Source organism: Siphateles boraxobius, unplaced genomic scaffold, assembly GCF_051911475.1.
Source record: "Siphateles boraxobius isolate OS27281-9 unplaced genomic scaffold, OSU_SipBor_1 5, whole genome shotgun sequence".
Classification (NCBI taxonomy): Eukaryota; Metazoa; Chordata; class Actinopteri; order Cypriniformes; family Leuciscidae; genus Siphateles; species Siphateles boraxobius.
This window is the reverse complement of record NW_027509141.1, coordinates 22,583,240-22,602,551: the sequence shown is the minus strand read 5'-3', so window position 1 is coordinate 22,602,551 and position 19,312 is coordinate 22,583,240. Positions and strand designations below refer to the sequence as shown.

General features: G+C 37.8%; 1 protein-coding gene across 2 annotated transcripts in view; it reads right to left on the bottom strand.

Annotated features, from left to right (window-relative positions):
• The window catches only part of mdfi (MyoD family inhibitor), a 30,823-nt gene continuing 11,511 nt past the window's right edge, over positions 1-19,312 (bottom strand). For both annotated transcript variants that reach the window (XM_077203268.1, XM_077203269.1), the window contains exons 3-5: positions 15,932-16,072; positions 1,508-1,774; positions 1-1,386 (exon numbers count right to left, since the gene is read on the bottom strand). In XM_077203268.1, coding sequence (XP_077059383.1) covers positions 1,133-1,386; positions 1,508-1,774; positions 15,932-16,072 — 662 coding nt within the window. In that variant the 3' untranslated portion in view covers positions 1-1,132. The remainder of the gene's footprint in view (positions 1,387-1,507; positions 1,775-15,931; positions 16,073-19,312) is intronic.

Sequence of the window (19,312 nt, the reverse complement as noted above, 5' to 3'; positions counted from 1 at the left end):
TTTCTTTTATCCTGTTCTTTAATTCCATTGTTGTACACTCTTGTCCAGTTAAAAATCCTTTCTACCTCCAGTTTTATTGCAAGCAACAATAGAAACATGTTCTTAAAATGTAAACGATTCAAATCAATGCATTATATTGCTTTCTGTAAGATGATTATGTACTGTTTATGGTATGAATTATATCTCTAGATCACATTCTGCTTTAGATTTAGATTTCTTTTTTTTTTAAAGGATAAAATAATACTGCTATAATGCTAGGCATTTACTACATCGAAAAAAATAGGTAGATACGTAAAACTAACATTTAAATTCACACAACTGATTTAAATGGAAGTTTTAGAATTACAAGACAGACATTTCACATTGGAAAAAAAAAACGGAGCAATTCACAATGGTTTACAGTATAATATTCCAGTATGCAAGAAGATTGATTGATGAAGTGAAAATGCTAGAAAGAGTGAGGATAAAAACATCACAGGACCAAATGCAGAGACGGACAGGATTCTCTTCACGTTTATATACAATCTATGATACAACTGTAGAATGGCAGCATATATTAAATACACACATCTTTCTCCCGCTCGCATTCATCTATGAGTTTCACACTCACATTTTATGGCTTTTGTAATCCTCAGAGGACTACACCAGTGTACTACAGTAAGTGTGCGCACTGAGAGGTGATATTTAGGATTACCATTTAAAAAATAGCGGTAGTGTATGTGATCTTTGAGAACTCAACGTTGGAATGTTTTTAGGAGACTCCATTGTTTTCTAAAATAGATCTGAGATACAATTCAAGCTCTTTCATGGTAAAGCTTGGCACTAAGACGATTTCAAATAAGTAACAAACACTAACATTTACAAAAAAAATTTTTGGACCTTTCTCAGTGGCCTCATAAGTCTTCTGGATGTATTTGTATTCAGCATCATGCCAATATAGACTCAACGAAACATTTTAAACAGAAATCAGTCCAGAAACAGTACATAGCAAGACAGTTCAAAAGAAAGCTACTAGACTGTAACTCACAATTCCACTTAGGTTTGCGGCCACTCCAGATCATTGATGTCTTTCTTTGCCCATTTCTTCTCAGGTCTCAAAACAGTGAAAGAGGCAGCGCCCCCTATGGGAGTCTCAGGAGGAAAAGCACAGGCCGCAGCATTCCATGCAGATCTCCAGGCAGTCTGCAGACTCGCAGCACGCGTCGATGATGCCGCAGTCCATGTCACAGGGCAGGTCGCAGTCGCCACATTCCTCTGAAGCGCAGCAGCAGCAGAAGCACGAGTCGTCTGATGCGCAGGAGCCGCAAGTGGCGCAGTCCAGCACGATGTTGCACAGTGTGAGGAACTCACAGAACAGACAGGCCAGGATGCAGTGGACACAGCAATCTGGACGCAGCAAAGAGAGTTAGTCATAACAACAAACTCGCTGGCTAGTGATGCTTATCTGTGTCAATCAAACTTCCTGCAAGTGAAACAAGTGTGTACAAACAATCACGGACTGCCTCACCATCCTGAGCCTCTGTGGGGATCTGGGAGCTGTTTGATTTGGAGCTACCTTTGCTCCTCTGACTGTTGATGGATGGGTTCGACTGCAGCTTCTTGGGGTTTTTATGGGCCGAGGATGAAGATGAGGAGGACGAGGAGGTGGCTCGTGAAAAGGTTCCGTTTCTAACCCCATTGCTGTGTGGCTTGCTGTCTCTCCTCAGCAGCCCCGCCGATTCGGTCGAGCTAGCTAGTGAGGGGTGTATGGGTGTAGACCGTGCCTGAGGTTGATCTGAGAGAGAGAGAGAGAGAGAGAGAGAGAGAGAAACAAAATGGTGAGCAGTTTTATATCAGCTTTTCTGCTGCTGTGTAATTATTCTCCTTCTGCTGCCTGAGGATGTGTAGAGGAAAAGCAGAAGCTGCATAAACTTAGTTAGCATCTTGTTTCTTATAATGGAATTTAGCCTTTTCCTGATGTGGACCAATCAACTTGACACTACAGATTTTTTTTGTAATTAGCTCTTAATCCAAAATCTAATTTATTTCCCCTAAGCCATGTCCTAAAACAGACATTACTCCAGTCTTCAGTGTCACGTGATCCTTCAGAAATCATTCGAATATGCCGATTTTGTGCTCATGAAACATTTATTATTATCAAGGTTGAAAACAATTGTGCTGCTTAACATTTTGTGGAAACTGTGCTAAAAATTTTCAAGATTCTGATAAATAGAAAGTTAGAACAGCATTTTTTTCTTTTGTGACATTATAAATGTCTTTACTGTCAAATGCATCTGCTAAATATATGTACCTGCTTATATTTTACAAAAACATTATTATTATACAATATTACATATTGGTATTTGGGTGAATCATTTTGAAAGAAAATGTAATTTTTTTATTTATTTAAGTTTGAACCGAATCATAGAAGTGAAAGATACCAACTTTTTGCTGCTTGAAGTTTAAATGAGAGAATATTAAAACATCTGTCATACTTGTTAGATCACAAAACTAGTCTAATGAGTCTTTAGGAAACTTAATGAGCATATAAGCATATATTAAAATCACAATGTTGCTCAATTTTATATCACAAACAAAACCAGTGAATTCAATTACCCAGTCCTAGTTTTGTCAACAGGTCACTCACTGAAGGAAACAAAGGGCAAGATTGACTGAGATTTACACCAAAGTGGGGTTTGTTTCTGGGAACCAGCCTTCAGCATTCAGTAGGGACAAGGGTCCTGACGGGAAGAGCACATGTGTTTATAATATCCGCTTGGAGCTTGCTGGTCTGCAGTAAGCATTGGAACTAGACTGTTTATGACTAGACACAATGATATGGCTCATATTTGAGTTTCAATGTCTTAGTTACTCTATTATGCCCATCGTTCTCTTCTATAGTTTGTTTACTCATAATGTTTCCTTTCATTTTTGGTTGCGTATCATTTCAGTCGGATGGCTTTCCCCCTTAACAGCTTCAAAGAACCAAGAAGAAAACAAGAAAAAGACCACAGCAAACAGAAAAGCAAACAAACAAAGAAACACGAATTAATAAACCGAGATCAAGAGACCAGAATGGATTTGCATATCATTGCTTCAGAGTACACAAAGGAACAAATAAACAACATGAGATCACCACTATGCTTCGTTTCCTACAGAGAGCAAATGACAAGACAACATACACAAATCAAGCAACGGAGCAGAAGTTGCAGGAAACATTTCAGTGTGCCTTGAAAATGAAAAATAAATAAAACACAGACGTCTAGGGGTTCAAAGAGATTTTTAAAACAGGTTAGCTTTAAATATAACAAATGCAATACTCAGGTTCAAACAGTAAAGAGTCTAAAACCGAAGATGTCAAGATGCTAGCAAGCAGCCAAACCTGTGCACTGTATTTTACAGAATTTAAGTCCCTTTTTATCATCTGAAATGTGCAGCGACTTGTATTCCAAAGCACAAATAATGTTAAGCATGTACCCATTTGGAAAAGTGCACACAGTTAGATTTGTGCTGAATAACAGAGGTAAGTGATCCCAAGTTTATTTGTGTAGCGTACTTCCCGCACGCTGGTAGTTTAAAATACAATGTTTATAGTGTTTATAACATCTTGGTTTCATTTACCAGTATATTATATTATTTCTAAATGTAATAATTAAATGTGACTTATATACACAATGTGACCTGTCTGTTTTTTCCCCCTCTAAATGCATGCATTTCGACCCGATGTGACTTATTTTCCAGAAAATACTGTCTAAGCTTTCTGACTTCAGCCACTCTCTCGAAATTGAATGTCTCGTCTGATTAAAAATAAATGCTTTGTTTCAGGCACAGGCACTGATTAAACAAGTGCTCAATTAAGCTCTTGAATCTGGGCAATGTATAGTGGACGACTGTTTGAAAAGTGAACCGCAATTCACGCAGCCTGCCATCAAAAACAAAAGAGTTCATACAACGATACACTGCGGTGCAGCCAGATCAGGGTAATGAAAACAAAAGGAGAGGCATATCAGCTAAGTTATGACTAACGTTATAATTAAAACGTCAGTCTTTTTTTGTGCTGGGTGTGAGGATGAGGCCAATCGTTTGGCGTTCTGAAGTTCAGACACCATCTCCCTGTGAGTTTACAGCCTACAAATGTTCTAGTGTTCCTCCACAAACTGCTCGTGGAGTTGACTTTGGCAAGCGGTCCACAGCACTTCGTATATTTTACTCTTGAGCACCGCAAAAGACTAATTATTCTGGAAGAAAGAAAAACTATGTGCAATGCAGACCTTCAGAGCCAAAGGAAATAAACCCCCAAAACAGAGAAAGGCTAAATGGACCTTTTACGTGAATTTTTTTGTTATATTTTTTTCTATGTATGATGATAGTATTTAATCCCATCCTTTTGCTGCAATAAACATTTTCTTGACTTTAACGGTTGTTTCAGGTCATATGATAAATGAGAAAAAGAAAAGAGCGAGAGTTCATATGAAGAGGTCTGGTGCCCATGTGTAGGCATGTGGACTCTGTATAGTCCAGGAAAAACATACACAAACAAACTTGGTTCTATTCACAGAGTCTGGCGCTCGAAGGTCTAGAAGACCGAACTGGCAAATCAGATATATTAGATAATGGCTGAGCGGACACATGCCCACAGTGTGCTGGTGTTGGAGCCTGGCCGAGCATATATGCTCTGATTGGATATTTTGCCATTTCAAACTTTACTCCAGATGTTCAGTTTGTTATTAAGGGGGAAAAAAAAGATAACTTTATATGAAGCGCATTAAAGTCAGAGTCTATGAAAAGACTAAAAGCCAGTTCCTTCTTTCCATCGGGTAAACATCATCACCCTTGTGTCCATATGTTCGGTGTTAGATTGGCGGGCTGTTTACAATGAACTTCCACCCCCAATGTTTGTCAGGCATTAATGTGTATGATCTTGAGTTTGCCAGCTCTTGTTGGAGGATCAGCCCTTCAGAAACAGCTACAGTTTGCCCTGGATTTACATCTGACATTTTGAAGCTGTGATGTGCGTTATTTTATGAGAGTCGAATTTCAATGAGATTTTTAAACACAAATAAATAAATTAATACTTATTCAGAAAGGGTGCATTAAATTGATCAAAAGTGTCAGTAAAGACATTTATAATCTCACAAAAGATTTCTATTTCAAATAAATGCTGTTGACAAAGGAATGGAATGATAGGATAAGCAGAAAACAGTTTTCAATATTGATAATAATAACATATTTATTGTGCACCAAATCAGAATATTAGAATGATCATGTGACACTGATGCTGAAAATTAAGCTTTGCCATCACAGGAATAAATTACATTTTAAAATAGATTCAAATACCAAGTTATTTTAAATTGTTTTACTGTTGTTGAACATAAGAGACTTCTTTCAGAAATATTAAAAACTCTTACCGAACCCAAACTTTTGAACAGTAGTGTATATATGAATTTATGTCCACTAATACATTAATGTGTTTACTAGAAACCACAAGACCATGCAACACAGAATCCCAGCAGTGCATGTGCATTTCTTTACAAGAAATGCTAGTAATTCACCGGGGTTATGGTACACACATTTTGATACTCCAAATATTGTGTCCAATTATTGAAATATTATTAACCAAATACTACTTGGGTTTTTAAAAAAATAGCACAGTTCAAAATACATTTGCACTTTATTTTCTAAATCAGGGAGCAGTGGCCTTGTAGTTCCACTTAGTAGTATTCAATAAATAGCCGGATATTGTTGTAGGACTATCTACAAAGTAAAATAAGTTGCACTAAAACTCAAAATGATTCTATCATCGGTTTCAGAATGTGATGAACTTGATGAAAGCTGCTGTATGAAATGAAAATCTGACTCTTTCGTAAGGGTAAGATGGTATCTTTAAACAAAATAGCTCAATGAGAAGATGAACAATAAAATAACAATGGCTTTTCAAATCCAGCAAATGAAAAAGTAAACATTTTCGAGAAAGATTAAAACTTAAGTCTTGACATAATCTTACAGAAGTGGCTTCACAGAAACACATTGTTTTCACTTGTGACTCATCCAAACTTACATTTAAAGGGTCTATTTCAAGGTTAAATAGAAGCATTAGTGGCTCTCAGAACAGCACTGTATTGTACTCTGCTTGAGTTACACCCACAGCATTTCAAACTTGTTTGACCCAAATAAAAGTGCACACGCGGTTAAAGGGTGTAAACATATTCAAGGACCACAGGGCTTTTTCAGTGGGGAGGGGGGTTGGTGGTCAGGAATTGAATCCATAATAACAAGGGGCATATGACATGGTTTTCCTGTGCTGCAGTTTTTAAATCAGGGATGTTACTTTCTTTGTGTGGATTTGTGTTTAGAGCAGTAAACAGGCAGCGTCAGCCGGTCTCCTGGGCATCTGCCAGAAAGACAGACATTTTTACAGAAGGCAGAACTTTCTCTGCTGAGAATCAGTGGGCAAAACTACGACATGTGTTGTGCTCTAGCATCCAAAATAAAGTGCATAAACATGTATACACACATGTGACATACTCACAAACATTTCAAAGCTGACATAAATGCTTTTACAAACAAATTTAGCCAGTATGGTCAAGAATTAAGTTGTTTCTAGGTTGTAAATCAATAAAAAAAGACAATTTTTTTTTAGCATTTATCATGTATCCAAAAATCACATAACACCAGAAAAAAGGGATAGATCAGAATCAGAAAGAGCTTTATTGCCAAGTGTGCTTGCACACACAAGGAATTTGTTTTGGTACTGAGGCTTCCAGTGGACATATACAAATACAACATGAAACATAATACTACAAATTATAAGAATAAAAAATAAAAATATAAATATATGAGAATAAAACTATCACAGTTGGGTTTAGTCAGAATAGACATTTTCAGATTTACAGATTATGAACCTATTTACAGTGTTTTGAATATTATAAATAAATAAATCTACATATAGATTGAGTCTATATGTCACTCCTGTGTCAAGAAGTAAATGTAAGTGTGAAGCTGATGACAAATGACATGAAGTAAATCAAAGGGGAAACAATTCTTTAGAAGAAGCAGCTTATTGAATGTCTTCTGCTGCTAAATTAATTTTTTGTTTGTCTATTACACTGCAGTCTTACATCATCTGTTGGTGTGAACACAGACAAGGGGTGAATCATATATAATATATATATTTCAAAATAATAAATACTTTCTAATATTTCTTAAAATATCAATTTATGATATTTAAAAACTTGTTATTTAAAATATAACATTCTATTAATCTACTGCACAAAGGAAATAAAAGTGTTATTTATTTCCTAAAACAACTTTAATCCAAAATCTTCTATATAGCACATGGACCAACAGCTCTCAGCATCACCTATTCTGTCCTCGTCTAAAATGCACAAGTCAGTCCTGAGAGGTCACGTTTTTTTAGGGGTCTAGATTAGAATCACTCAGGACCCATATTATCTGAACACAAGCCTCTCATGGCTCCTAAGAGACCCCAAGACATCAGCTGCATTATCTCATTTTAAATTCCCTGCCCAGGGCCCCAGGCTTCCCGTAACAACTCATTTAAAGTCCCTCACTGCCCCAAACAGCTGTGAGTAACACCACCTTCTGATTTAAATCCACAGGGCCACAGAAGCCAGTGAGTCAGCAATTTCTCATTAATACAAAATCAAAACACAAACACATGGAACCTCCAAGAGCAACAAACTATTAAACGCATACATGATTATCTTTTCTTAGAAATGTTCAGCTGAAGACAAGAAAAAAAATGTGTAGGACAGATGGTGCAAATGAAAGCACCATATCTTCACACCAGTTAGATGGAAATCCCCTACTTTCTAAACAAGGATGTCTAAGCTGAAAATGTGGCAAGGGATAAATGATACAGGTCTTTGAGAAGCAGAGCCAGATTTTACAGGGTGGCATAAAAAATAAATAAATAAAAACACAGTAGGTTCACAAGAGAGACCAAGTAGTCTTTAATCCTGTTCTGCCTGAGCTCATTTCAATGACAATCTCCAGCGATGAAGTCTCTAATCGGAGAATTTTAAAGCTGTAATTTAAGCCAGCATTTCCCCCTCTTCCTTTAAGACGTTTATTTCCCCTGATGCCGGCCTCTCTGAACTCTGGTAATTGATGATGCGATGAGTGAGACAGGAACTGAGCTTTAAGTCCTGCTGAAGCTGAAAAATTCACTGAAATGGCCAGAACGAGACAGAGATGTGGGACATGCAATGAGACTATTCTCTGATCAAATTCAATTCTTATCAAGCCATCTCTCCATCTCAGAAGCAGTTTTACCCTTTCTTTACAGTATATGGCCAGTTGCCTTTAACTACATTGTTTTTTTGCATCGTATTGGTGAAATCATCCTAATTATTGAAGGGCTTTGAGCTGCAGGCAGCTGTGCCCAAATTATTCAACATTCTACTTAGTTCAGGCTTTTTTCCTGACATCTGGAGCCAAGGACTTATTACCCCAATTCATAAGAGTGAAAATAATTTGGACCCTAATAATTTCAGAGGCATTTGTGTGAGCAAATCTGGGGAAGTTATTTAGCAGTATTTTAAACCATAGAATTGTAAGCTTCCTTAACAAACACAATGTCCTGAGCTCGAGTCAGATTAGATTCATTCCAAATCACAGAACTACTTACCACATTTACACCCTACACACCCTAATCAATAAACACGTAAAACAGACCAAAAACGGAAAAATATTTGATTATATATATTATATTTGTCACAACTGATTATATTACAAACTTTTACAAAGTGGTGTAGGGGGTGAAGTTTATGACATTATAAAATCAATGTATTCGAACAACAAATGTGCAATACGTATTGGCAACAAACATACAGAATTCTTGACCCAGAAAAGAGGAGTGCGGCAGGGCTGTAGCCAGAGTCCAACGCTGTTCAACATCTACATTAATGAACTAGCGATGCAGTTGGAACAGTCTACAGAACCTGGACTCACTCGACAGGACAGAAGCATCAAGGTCTTGCTGTATGCAGACGACCTGGTGCTGCTGGAGAACTACTGCCAGAACTGGGCCCTGGCAGTCAACCTCACAAAGACCAACATTATGGTCTTTCAGAAAAAGCCCAGATGTCAGGAACACAGAGACCAGCTCAGTCTAGCCGGCACCGGCCCAGAGCACACTATGCAGTACACTTACTTCGGCCTGGTCATCACTGCATCGGGGAGTTTCAGTATGGCAGTGAATGCTCTCAAAGAGAAAGCTTGAAGAGCTCTATACGCCATTAACCCTATGGGGTCTAAGGTATTTTCTGGGTCCTGGAGGTGTTCTGACATGCTCTGTCATTTGTGCTTTTTTCAGTTATTTATAAACATGTTAATGGCAAAGGTGTAAATTCACTCTATACAGCACAAACGGGGCTACCGTAATATGTGAGCAACATGTATGTACATGTTTGTATTTTTAAGAGAATAATGTTTATGCATGGTTATTGAAAAAACTAAAACTTAAAGTGTCTGAAATAAGGCCACAAAACACATACTAAATATGTGTCCACAAGACTTTTGACTAATGGGTGTTGTTGCCTAGAATTTTTGCTTCAAAATGATGTGAAAATCATCCTGCCTAATCATTCACATAAACAATACATTGATTTAAATTTTGTAAGACACTTTTTGTTTGGAAAGGCAATATGCGCAAGGGGCGTCAACGATTTCAACACCATCCTGCATATTTAGTGGTTCACACCTGAGGAGACAATGGGGCCCGCATACTTAATGAGCCAATCATTCAGGTGTGTCACTGAGCCACAAGAAAGAATGCAAGAGCAACATATATGTGTGTGTGTGTGAATATTATATATATATATATATATATATATCAGTCCCTCCAGTTTTTCGCGATTCTGCGATCACTGAATACAACGCAAAATCAACAAAAGTCGAATTTTTTTGCGATCCTGCATAATTCCTAATTTAACCGCAAAATAATCACAAAAATTAAAAAAAAGACCTCCCAAAACATTAAATTATAATCACCCAATTGAAATATCTTTAGTTAATTAAAGTTTCAATGCATTTTTACGTGGGTAGATGTTGCGCACGCGTGATGTCTGTGTGCGGTCTGTCAGAAACATGGCGAAAGAAAATGTCACCGCCTGTCGGCTTAGTTAGAATATTGAATTCTCTTTATAGCGATTGAACAAATACACATAGCTACAATTACTTCAAAATATTCATCTTTTCTGTATTCTGTTTTCTGTATTTTACAAAACCTTTACGGTTTTGAATAATTTCTTGCGGCCCCTGTAAGCCCAGTCGGCGAAACGCATGCGCAGCATTACGCAGAGTGCGTAAGCATTATATCGAGCATTTATCAAACGGTTGTTATCGTTTTATTGAGGAAAATTATATCGCGATAATTATCGTTTTATAGCCCAGCCCACTCTGACCTCAGTGTGTTTCCCTACCATTCACCACAGTGACCCCCAATGATGTGTGTGTGTGTATATGTTAAAACACTGTGGTATCAAATGTTCAAGCGTATTTTAATTTGTTACACTGTTAATTTGTACAATTAATTTAATTTGTACATTTAAATTTATGTTATAATATTTTATTATTTTGATGTCTTTATAATTATTCTATGTATTCCAAGCTTTGGCAATATTGTATTATGTACAATCATGCCAATAAAGCAATTTTTAAATTTAAATTGAATTGAGAGAGCAAGAGCGAGAGGAGACGGGATCAGGAAAAATCCACGATCTGGGACTCGAACTCTGGTCACCCGAAGCGAAATGGCGCTATATGTCAATGTCAGATTTTCTGCAAGGCTTTCCATACATTAACCACACCTTCAATTAAGTATATTGTAATGCGAATGTTGGAAAGTAAACTAGATACTATAACTAGATAATGTTGGAAATATTCTAGATAAGTATTAACCTTTTTATGCCAAAAAACAGCGAGCCATGTGAGTGAGCATTTTTTTAAATGGAACCAACAAATAGTTTTGTAAAAGCAATCTACAGTTACATGACATGAAAACAGACTCTGCTAGAGGACCTGAACCTGAACCCATGTTCTCATTCTCTTTTTCACTTCTTACTCACACCAGACACAGGTCCAAAGTAGGACAATGAATTTAACAGCAATTTCTGCACTCTCACAGCCTGTCAAAGGCATTCAGTCTAGACATGCTTGCAACATCCATGACATCATCACCCCGAGCTGGAGCATTTGGACCATGCTGAATCTTCACACTTCTGTTTTCAACAAAAGTCACTGATTTCAGCTTGTCGGCAAATTTTTTTACCTGCTACATCACTGTCGAGATGCAGAAATTTTAGATATATGAAAAAAGAAGAAGAAAAAAAGCAACCGCCATCCTCAAAGCACACATGGATCCATAAAGGATTGCACAATCCTTTTTAAACCTGATGATGCAATGGTGTTTAACATTTTACGAGTCCCAAATAGGCACATCTCACGGGTCCATCTGAAAATAAAACCAGACGCGTCGAGGGAGACACGTTTGCAAGGAAAAAGTTGGGATGGAGCTGTACATTTTGTCCGTTCTGTTATGCAATCGTAATGCTGCCATTTTTATGGGCATTTTAAAAAAATGTGCAGAGGACGAACAGTCAAGAAATGCAGGATGCATAATCTCCTTTTAATGTTTTCTTCTTACTGACGCGGAACGCCGGGTCTTCGCGGGGTCTTAAACGCTCTGGCCAACCATTTACATGAATCAGCCTGTGGAGAGGCTACATTGCATTCCGGCCAGCTCATTACTGGGAACTTTTAGACAGGTTATGTTGTTCCGTCACACTAAATCTCACACTAAAAGTGTGACAGATTTGTGGAAGTGAGCTCACATGAGCTACACTTTCAGTATCATATGAGAAGTCAACATCCAAACATGGTCGATGTAAACACATGGCTTCAAGACCATTAAATTTACTTGAACATAATTAATTGTTGCTAGACTGTGAAAAGGCAATGAGATCATGTTACAAGCCTTTCCGCTCTTAAAGTCTCCAAGAATTTCAGTCACTGCAACCCATTTTGTTTTTGGTCTGTGCCTTGGTTTCCGGCAAGATAACGTCTAACTGGTTGCATGGTCAATGTGCTGTCAGGGTCTTTAGGAGGAGCTAAAGGTGAGAGAGGAAATAGCAGCAGAGCCCGGGTGCAACCGCCCCAGCACAATTATTCCTGTAAATAAGCAGCAGTAGGTGTCTGGAATGTGTCAGCCAACGGACTCGGACTGGACAACCAGAGCACGACCTCACCTACCACGCACACACAGTGAGGGCCTGTCCTTAGCATACTTTCTCTCAGTAAATTTCTCATAACCTGTGACTGTGTGCAAACACACTGACGGCTGTGACAGTCTCGTAGGGGTCCTGCATGGATCTATTTATTCTATCATGGAATAACACTTATGGGAAGTCACTGTCGGTTTTTTTCCCAGCAATACCTGGTAAAAGTACCAGTATGGCAAGGCTAAGTTAGGGCTTTCATGACGTCTTCTAAAGAAGCTTGTATTAAGCCATCCATGGAAATAGATGGAAAATTTTTCATACTGCGTCTTATTTCACACCTTTGATTTTAAAAGAAAATGTGAAATATTGGTTTTGGAACGGTAAGATTTTTTTTGGCATATGAATTAAGTTTATAAAAAGTCACAGAAAACACAATGTTAAAAAAGATAAATATTTCAAATAAATGCCGTTCTTTTAATCAATGAGTCCTGAAAAAATGAAATCGCAGTTTTCACAAAAGTATTTATCAGCACCAAATCAACATATTAGAATGATTTGATTTCTAAAGGATCATGTGAAAGACTGGAGTAAATACTGCTGAAAATTCACTGGAATAAAATTAATTTTAAAATATATTAAAAAGGAAAAAAAAATATATTGTAATAATATTTCACAGTATTACTGTTTTACTGTATTTTTGATCAAATAAATGCATGATTGGGGAGCACTGGAAACCTTAAAAAAAATCTTACCAAGCCCAAACCTTTGAACAGTATCCATGTAAGCAACTAAATGAAAATTGACACCTCTTTTTAATGCTTCTTCATCTTTACTTTAACATAAAACAAAAGAACAGTGACTACAGATCAACAAGTACATTCCAACATTAATTATAGACACATGATTAATGAAATTCATGTTGGCCTGCCAAGGATTTGTAAAAAGTATACGTGAAATCCTAGTACCTATATACTAAATAAAAGGAGGTCCATGTCTGATAACAAATATCCATTTCACTTTTGACCAGTAGGTAATATATTGCAGTGAAAGAAAACCAAATATTACTTTATGCCACTCTGACACTGTCGGCAGTTTATCAGAGATCAATTGAAGAAAAATGCCTTTTCAACACCTCTTAAAGCTACAGTCGGCAAGTCTGGCAGATTGAATGGACTTAGGCAAAAAATTTAATGTTTACACCTCTCATGTCCCTCCCCCACTATCAACGAATACCCTCCCATCGAGTTCGTGCTCGTCAGTCCGTGTGCAACAGATTTTCTGTGAACGCGCCCGTCTCATCAGCATCCATCAACACCATGGAGTATTTGGAGCTAGTCAGATAGCACATACAATAACAGTACCTTTACTACTGTTCTTACTCTTGTAAGAAAGATAGAGTAGCATTGATTCTTCCAAAAAGCCGAACTTTATCCCTTCATCTGGACATGTTTATCTACCTAACGTTACGTTCACACGGATTTCAGTGCAAACAAAGCTAACGAACCTGCCCAACAAATGCTAAAGTTAGCTATCCATACCAACACATTTGGGCAAACATACTTAGATTACTAACATAACACTGAGAAATAAAATAACTGGTTGATAAAGCACAATTACCTGTCGAGAAGAAATGTCGCAAGCTCTACATCCAGCTTGAACCCAATTAAATCACGTAAATCTCTCCACCTTTCAAATGCCGATCCGATGTTGATCCTGGTTTATTTACGGGCACGGTCGCTTTCTTTCTTTACTTCTTTCTTTTCAGCAGGTGTTCTCTTTTCCTGTGTTGTTTTTGACCTCCTAGCTCTCGAGGTTAACCGAGGAATTGGAATCTTTTCCGCCATCACTCTTCCTTACTGCGCGAACTTCAGGCGTGTGCATGTGATTGTAACGTGCGCGAAGGGTGGCGTGTGCACGACCTGTGATTGACAGTCAGATCTCACACCCCGCTGCGCTGATTGGACCCGATGATCCGGGAACGGTGGATTTTTGCAAAACAAATAACACGCTCCAGGTGGAGTTAGAAGCTCGTTTTTTTTCCTAAAACCACTTTATGTATGCTGTTCTGTCGGATTATAGTGTCGATTTCACTGAATATGATCAAAAAAATGTTGCCAACGGCAGCTTTAAGAACCAATTCTTCCTCATTTTGACTTGTTTTGGGACTGCTGTGCATTTTTGCACCATCCATGTTTGATCAGTCTTACATCCGTACTGAGCATATGTCTACCATGTTATAGCTAAATCTCCACCGGTCACACATTTCTACCATTGCTTGGTATATACTGGTATATATACCACTCAGTCCTATTAAACTTAAAATAAATTGACATCATACAAATCCAAAATCCCATGTTTAATGTGAAATGTAGGCTGAAAGACCATGTAACACAATCACCAATATATGCTTTGGACGGGAGTAAGAAAGCTGGCGTTGACTGCCAAAAGCACAGTGCTATAATTCACCTGCCACTGTTGCCAAGGCAACAAATCACAACAATAGCAGCTACCTCCAAAAATATCAAATCTCAGTTGTTAAATAAAGCAAGTATGGGCCATTTCACGCACCTCTTAACCAACTTCAGCTGACACGAGGAGAGCCTGTGCCATTGTCCTGCCAAAGTGAATCTATGTCCGGGTTCTTACAGCAATATTTGTTAAACCCTGCATTTTTTTGTACTGTACTGTTTTAGAAATGTACTTAATACACTTAGCCGTAGATACACAGAAACACAGCTGAGTGTGTGAATAGTCAGTGTGCTCATTATGTGTACGTAGTTATTTCAGGTTATGGGTGGATACGCTGTCCCAGAAGAGACTGGCGAGTCAATGACAGGACATATCCACAATCTATCCCTTAGTCAGAGGACTTAGTCACAGCCTACTGACTACTACACACCCAGTCTGCATCTACAAACACTCAGAGACGCACTACGGACTCAGCACCGGTACAGATTTTTTAATCAGTCAGGGCCACAGCCCTAAGGTTTGTGTACTTGCACTGACATATTGTGCCGAGGCTCTCATATAGGTAATTTTCTTCTTAATTTCTTAAGAAAAACGTAATGTTTTTTTATCTTTTTTTTTAAGACAAAACTTCTTAAGACAGAACTAAAAAGGAATCTTTTTAAAAATCATTGTAATTATTGTCAGGATAACCTTGACTTAAATCTCCAAAGTTAAGAATAAGCAAAGAAAATGTGCATGCTAATTAGGATTCTTACGAAAATCTGCAGGCAGCACAAAAAGGCAGAGCCTTTGAGGTGATTTTTATTGAGATGATCAGCGAGTCTTCGTCAAAAACCACTCTACAACCAGATAACATCAAAGCCTCTTATTTTCTTATAAAAAAAACTTTTAAGAAACTATTTCAAAAATTAAGAACTTTTCAATAATTGTTACGAACTTCTTTGAGTTTTTAACTTCTTTCTTAAGATCTTCTTGAATCTGGCCCCTGATCCAATTCCCCACATAATTTCCTGTCCTATTAAAACTGCATTTCAAACACATTTAACTGACAACCCCAAGTTCACCTAATTCTTTTATGAATAAGGTGACCTTACCAGAGACCTTACCGTCTCAGTCCCTCTAGCCAGTGTACTCCTAATTTTCTCATCATTTCATCTGTTTCCATAACGTAACAGATATACCAAGCACAAACAAACTGTGAAGGGCTGCTGGCTAATGTAGTCCAATTGTTTCATACTTACATATTATGCTTTTGCCAGGAGTGCTGGTGAGGTCTGGTTGGGACAGGCTGTTGTTGTTGTTGCCATTCTCCACATCTCCTGTCTTTTCCATGGGTGGAGTGTTTGAATTCTGTGCTGTCTGCTCACCGGTTTCATTCCCTTCTGAGGCCAAAAAACACAAACACGGAGGAGAGAGAATGAAAATAAGTTACACAGAGATTACACAAAGCATTGCTTTCAGATTCATTTCTAAAGTGTCTTGATGCAGTGGACGCTCAGTTTGTTTATATTTGCATCAGCATTTTTGCTACATCATCAGTTGGTGTGCTGTGCTCACGTATCTGTGAAAACCCATTCATGTGGTCAGCAGCATGTATTTGTGTGTGTGTGTTTTATAAGTTAGCGCTGGAGCCAAGTGGTCTTATTATGTGGCCTGGTAATTATACAGGACTGTCTGAGAAGGCTAGAGCAGCATGACATCAAAAAGGGTCAGGACTGGGTCTTAGCTAGGAGAAGCACTGTGTTTAGCTGTGTTGAGTACAACTGAGCTCTGCTCCTTCCTGGCCTCTGTCCCATACCTAACCAAATGGAAGCCAGCTGGTCTTTACTGGCTGTCTGATAAACACACAGCATCTCTTGTGGAACATCAGTCCAGTGCTCTGTTTATTTCCTTTAGTGACTCTTTGCCTTTTATCTTGACAGACTCCAGTTTCTACCTTTTTTGTTTGAGTGTTTTTAGAGATTTTTATTCCTTTTTTCCTTATCTCGTAATTTTGTGGACAAGAGGATCCCTTTTTAGAGAAATGACCTTAGCAGGGATGAGTCTACATGACATTAGTTGATTAGTCATTCAATGAATGACTATTAGGCAGCTTGCATGGTAAAACCCTCTCAGAAAAATCTTTTTTTATCTCCATAGCAGCTACAGCATTCAAATAGACGTCTTTGGACAAATAAGACCAATTAGTTGTTCAGGAAATAGACTATTAGACCACAGACTAGTCGATTGTCAAAAAAAATATGTAGTTTTTGAAAATAAAATAAAAGTTCCCTAGACCTTAGTGAAAAAAAGTGCCAGTTTGAGTGACAGGAATATTGACCCATCAGCATCAGACAGATCTAGCTGCGGACAGCATCGTAACCAGATGGCCTTATTTATTTTCTCTATTAAACTGTTTCACCTCTGAGCAGGCAAACTAAGACGACTCATGAGGGGCTTATACCCACCCCCCATTTCCTTAACCAAAACTCCAACAACAGACAAATTGTCAGGGTCTGAGCTCATAGCTCACAGAAACGTCAACATTCTCTCCTCCTCAACGACAAATAAGAGTGTTTGCAACACTTTATGCTAGCAGCAGAAATATCCCCTGATACTTTGCCTACTGAGGTCTGAAAGCATCCTGTGGTGCTGAGCATACCCCAAGGCCTTATTATCCTGTATATGTGTTGTGTAGTAATAATGGAGCTGGAATTGGTAAGTTCACATCTGGAAGCAGCTGCTGACGGAGCAGAAAAAGTCACAATAACAGCAGCAAAAGTCGCAAAAATGAACCTCTAACCACAGCAGAGAATGTGTGAGCCTAAAAAGAACTTTGAGAAAAACAAATCTTTAATACATATCTAATGACTTATCTCATGCTCACTTTAAAATTTAAGTCAATATATCAGTAGCGAGCGGTGACTTTTTTTAACCGGGTATGCTGGGTGCGCTTTAGGTCAAAAATGCACCTGGTGCAGATAAGTTGGATGGGTTTCATGTTCGCAGCTTAGTTGCATAGGCTACTCATGACACATAGCAACAAAGCTAAAGTTTTAGATATGTTCATATATTTGACCTTTGATTAAAAGTAGCCTACATTTACCTGTTGATGCCTTCACAAGCACCCACAAAAGCCGTTGAGTTGTGTTTGATTTGAGTCAGACGCGACGCGCGAAAGGGACAAAATATGCTGTATTTTTGTAATTACGCTAGGTGGCACTAATGTCACAGAAATTACATGCTTCAGGGTAGGAAGAAGGCCTTATATTACTAAATTATGAACATTTTTGAGGTAAAAATCATACCAACATTATAATCGCACCCCAGGAAACATTATAAAATAATAAAATAATCCAGTTCATGACCCCCTTAATCGGTCCGTCGCATCAGCTGAGGACACGCATCTAAATCAGAAACGACAAATAAGAAACATCAATTTAAATGTATGCCAGAAGTGTTTTTTTTATTAAGTTAAAAATAAGCATAAAATAATCAATATTAGAAGCCTATTATAAGGAAAAATATAAATAATAAATGTAAATAGCTATAATAAAAAAATATAAGTAGGCTATTCTTTAAAAATATGTTGAAATAATGCAAACTGATGACTTTAGCAAACACACTCATAAACTACGATTAACAGCCTCAGATAGTTACATTAGGTCCTACAGTACTATCTTTAACAGTTTATAAGTTTTCGTTAACAATAAATTTCCTTATGGAAAAAACAAACTACTATGAAAATAGTTTCAGTTATCACTTTTTTCCACTTGATTTAGTCTATTTAGTTTTTAATCAAATACTTTCGTGATTTGACTTTCGTGATCGAGATCTGGCAGCAGCAGCATATTGTTCCTCTTTCCTCGAGCGATCCACTGAAGGCTTACCCTGCGCATTAAATCCCCCTTATGCCAGCAGACCAATGAGAACGTGGGACAGTGATGACGATACATAACAGAGCGTACCCGCCAAAGCTGCTGTGAATCAGCTTACCCGGAACTATCAGTGAGTGGCAGATTTGAAGAAAAGTACTGTCGTTCGGCACATAAATATATGACGGAGAGTTACATGTATAATTTCCTACATTTTATCGTGTAAGCTTTATGGTATACTTCAGACAAGGGCATTTATAGAGTTAATGTTAGCAAGTCCACGAATGGCTTGACTATGCAGAGCATTCGCAGCTTATATGGACCGCACGCCACTGCAATATACATATAATTACAGACAGGTGATCAAAAGGCTGACAAGAGTGTTTTTGTATCAGGAAGAAGAGGTTTACAGTGTGATATCGAAGATAAAAAAACAAACAAAAAAATAAATACAAAATTGCTGATAATATTGCACAAATAAACTTGAGTTCTGAGGAAGAAAAAAAAAAGAGACAAGAGTAATAAGAAAGTCTACCATACAGTTCAGCAGTTTAGCATTATACAAAAATATTTGGCTATTGAATCCTGTGATTAACCAATCAGAATCAAAGTATTCTAGAAAGTTGTGTTATAATACACATTCAGTTTATTAAGAGGAAAGCATTACAGAGATATAGAAAGAGAAAAATGAGAGAGCGTAACCTGCAGGGTTCAGAGAGTTTATAAGCTGTTGTGGGTGAGTGTGTGAGCAGAGCTGGGGCTGTGAAC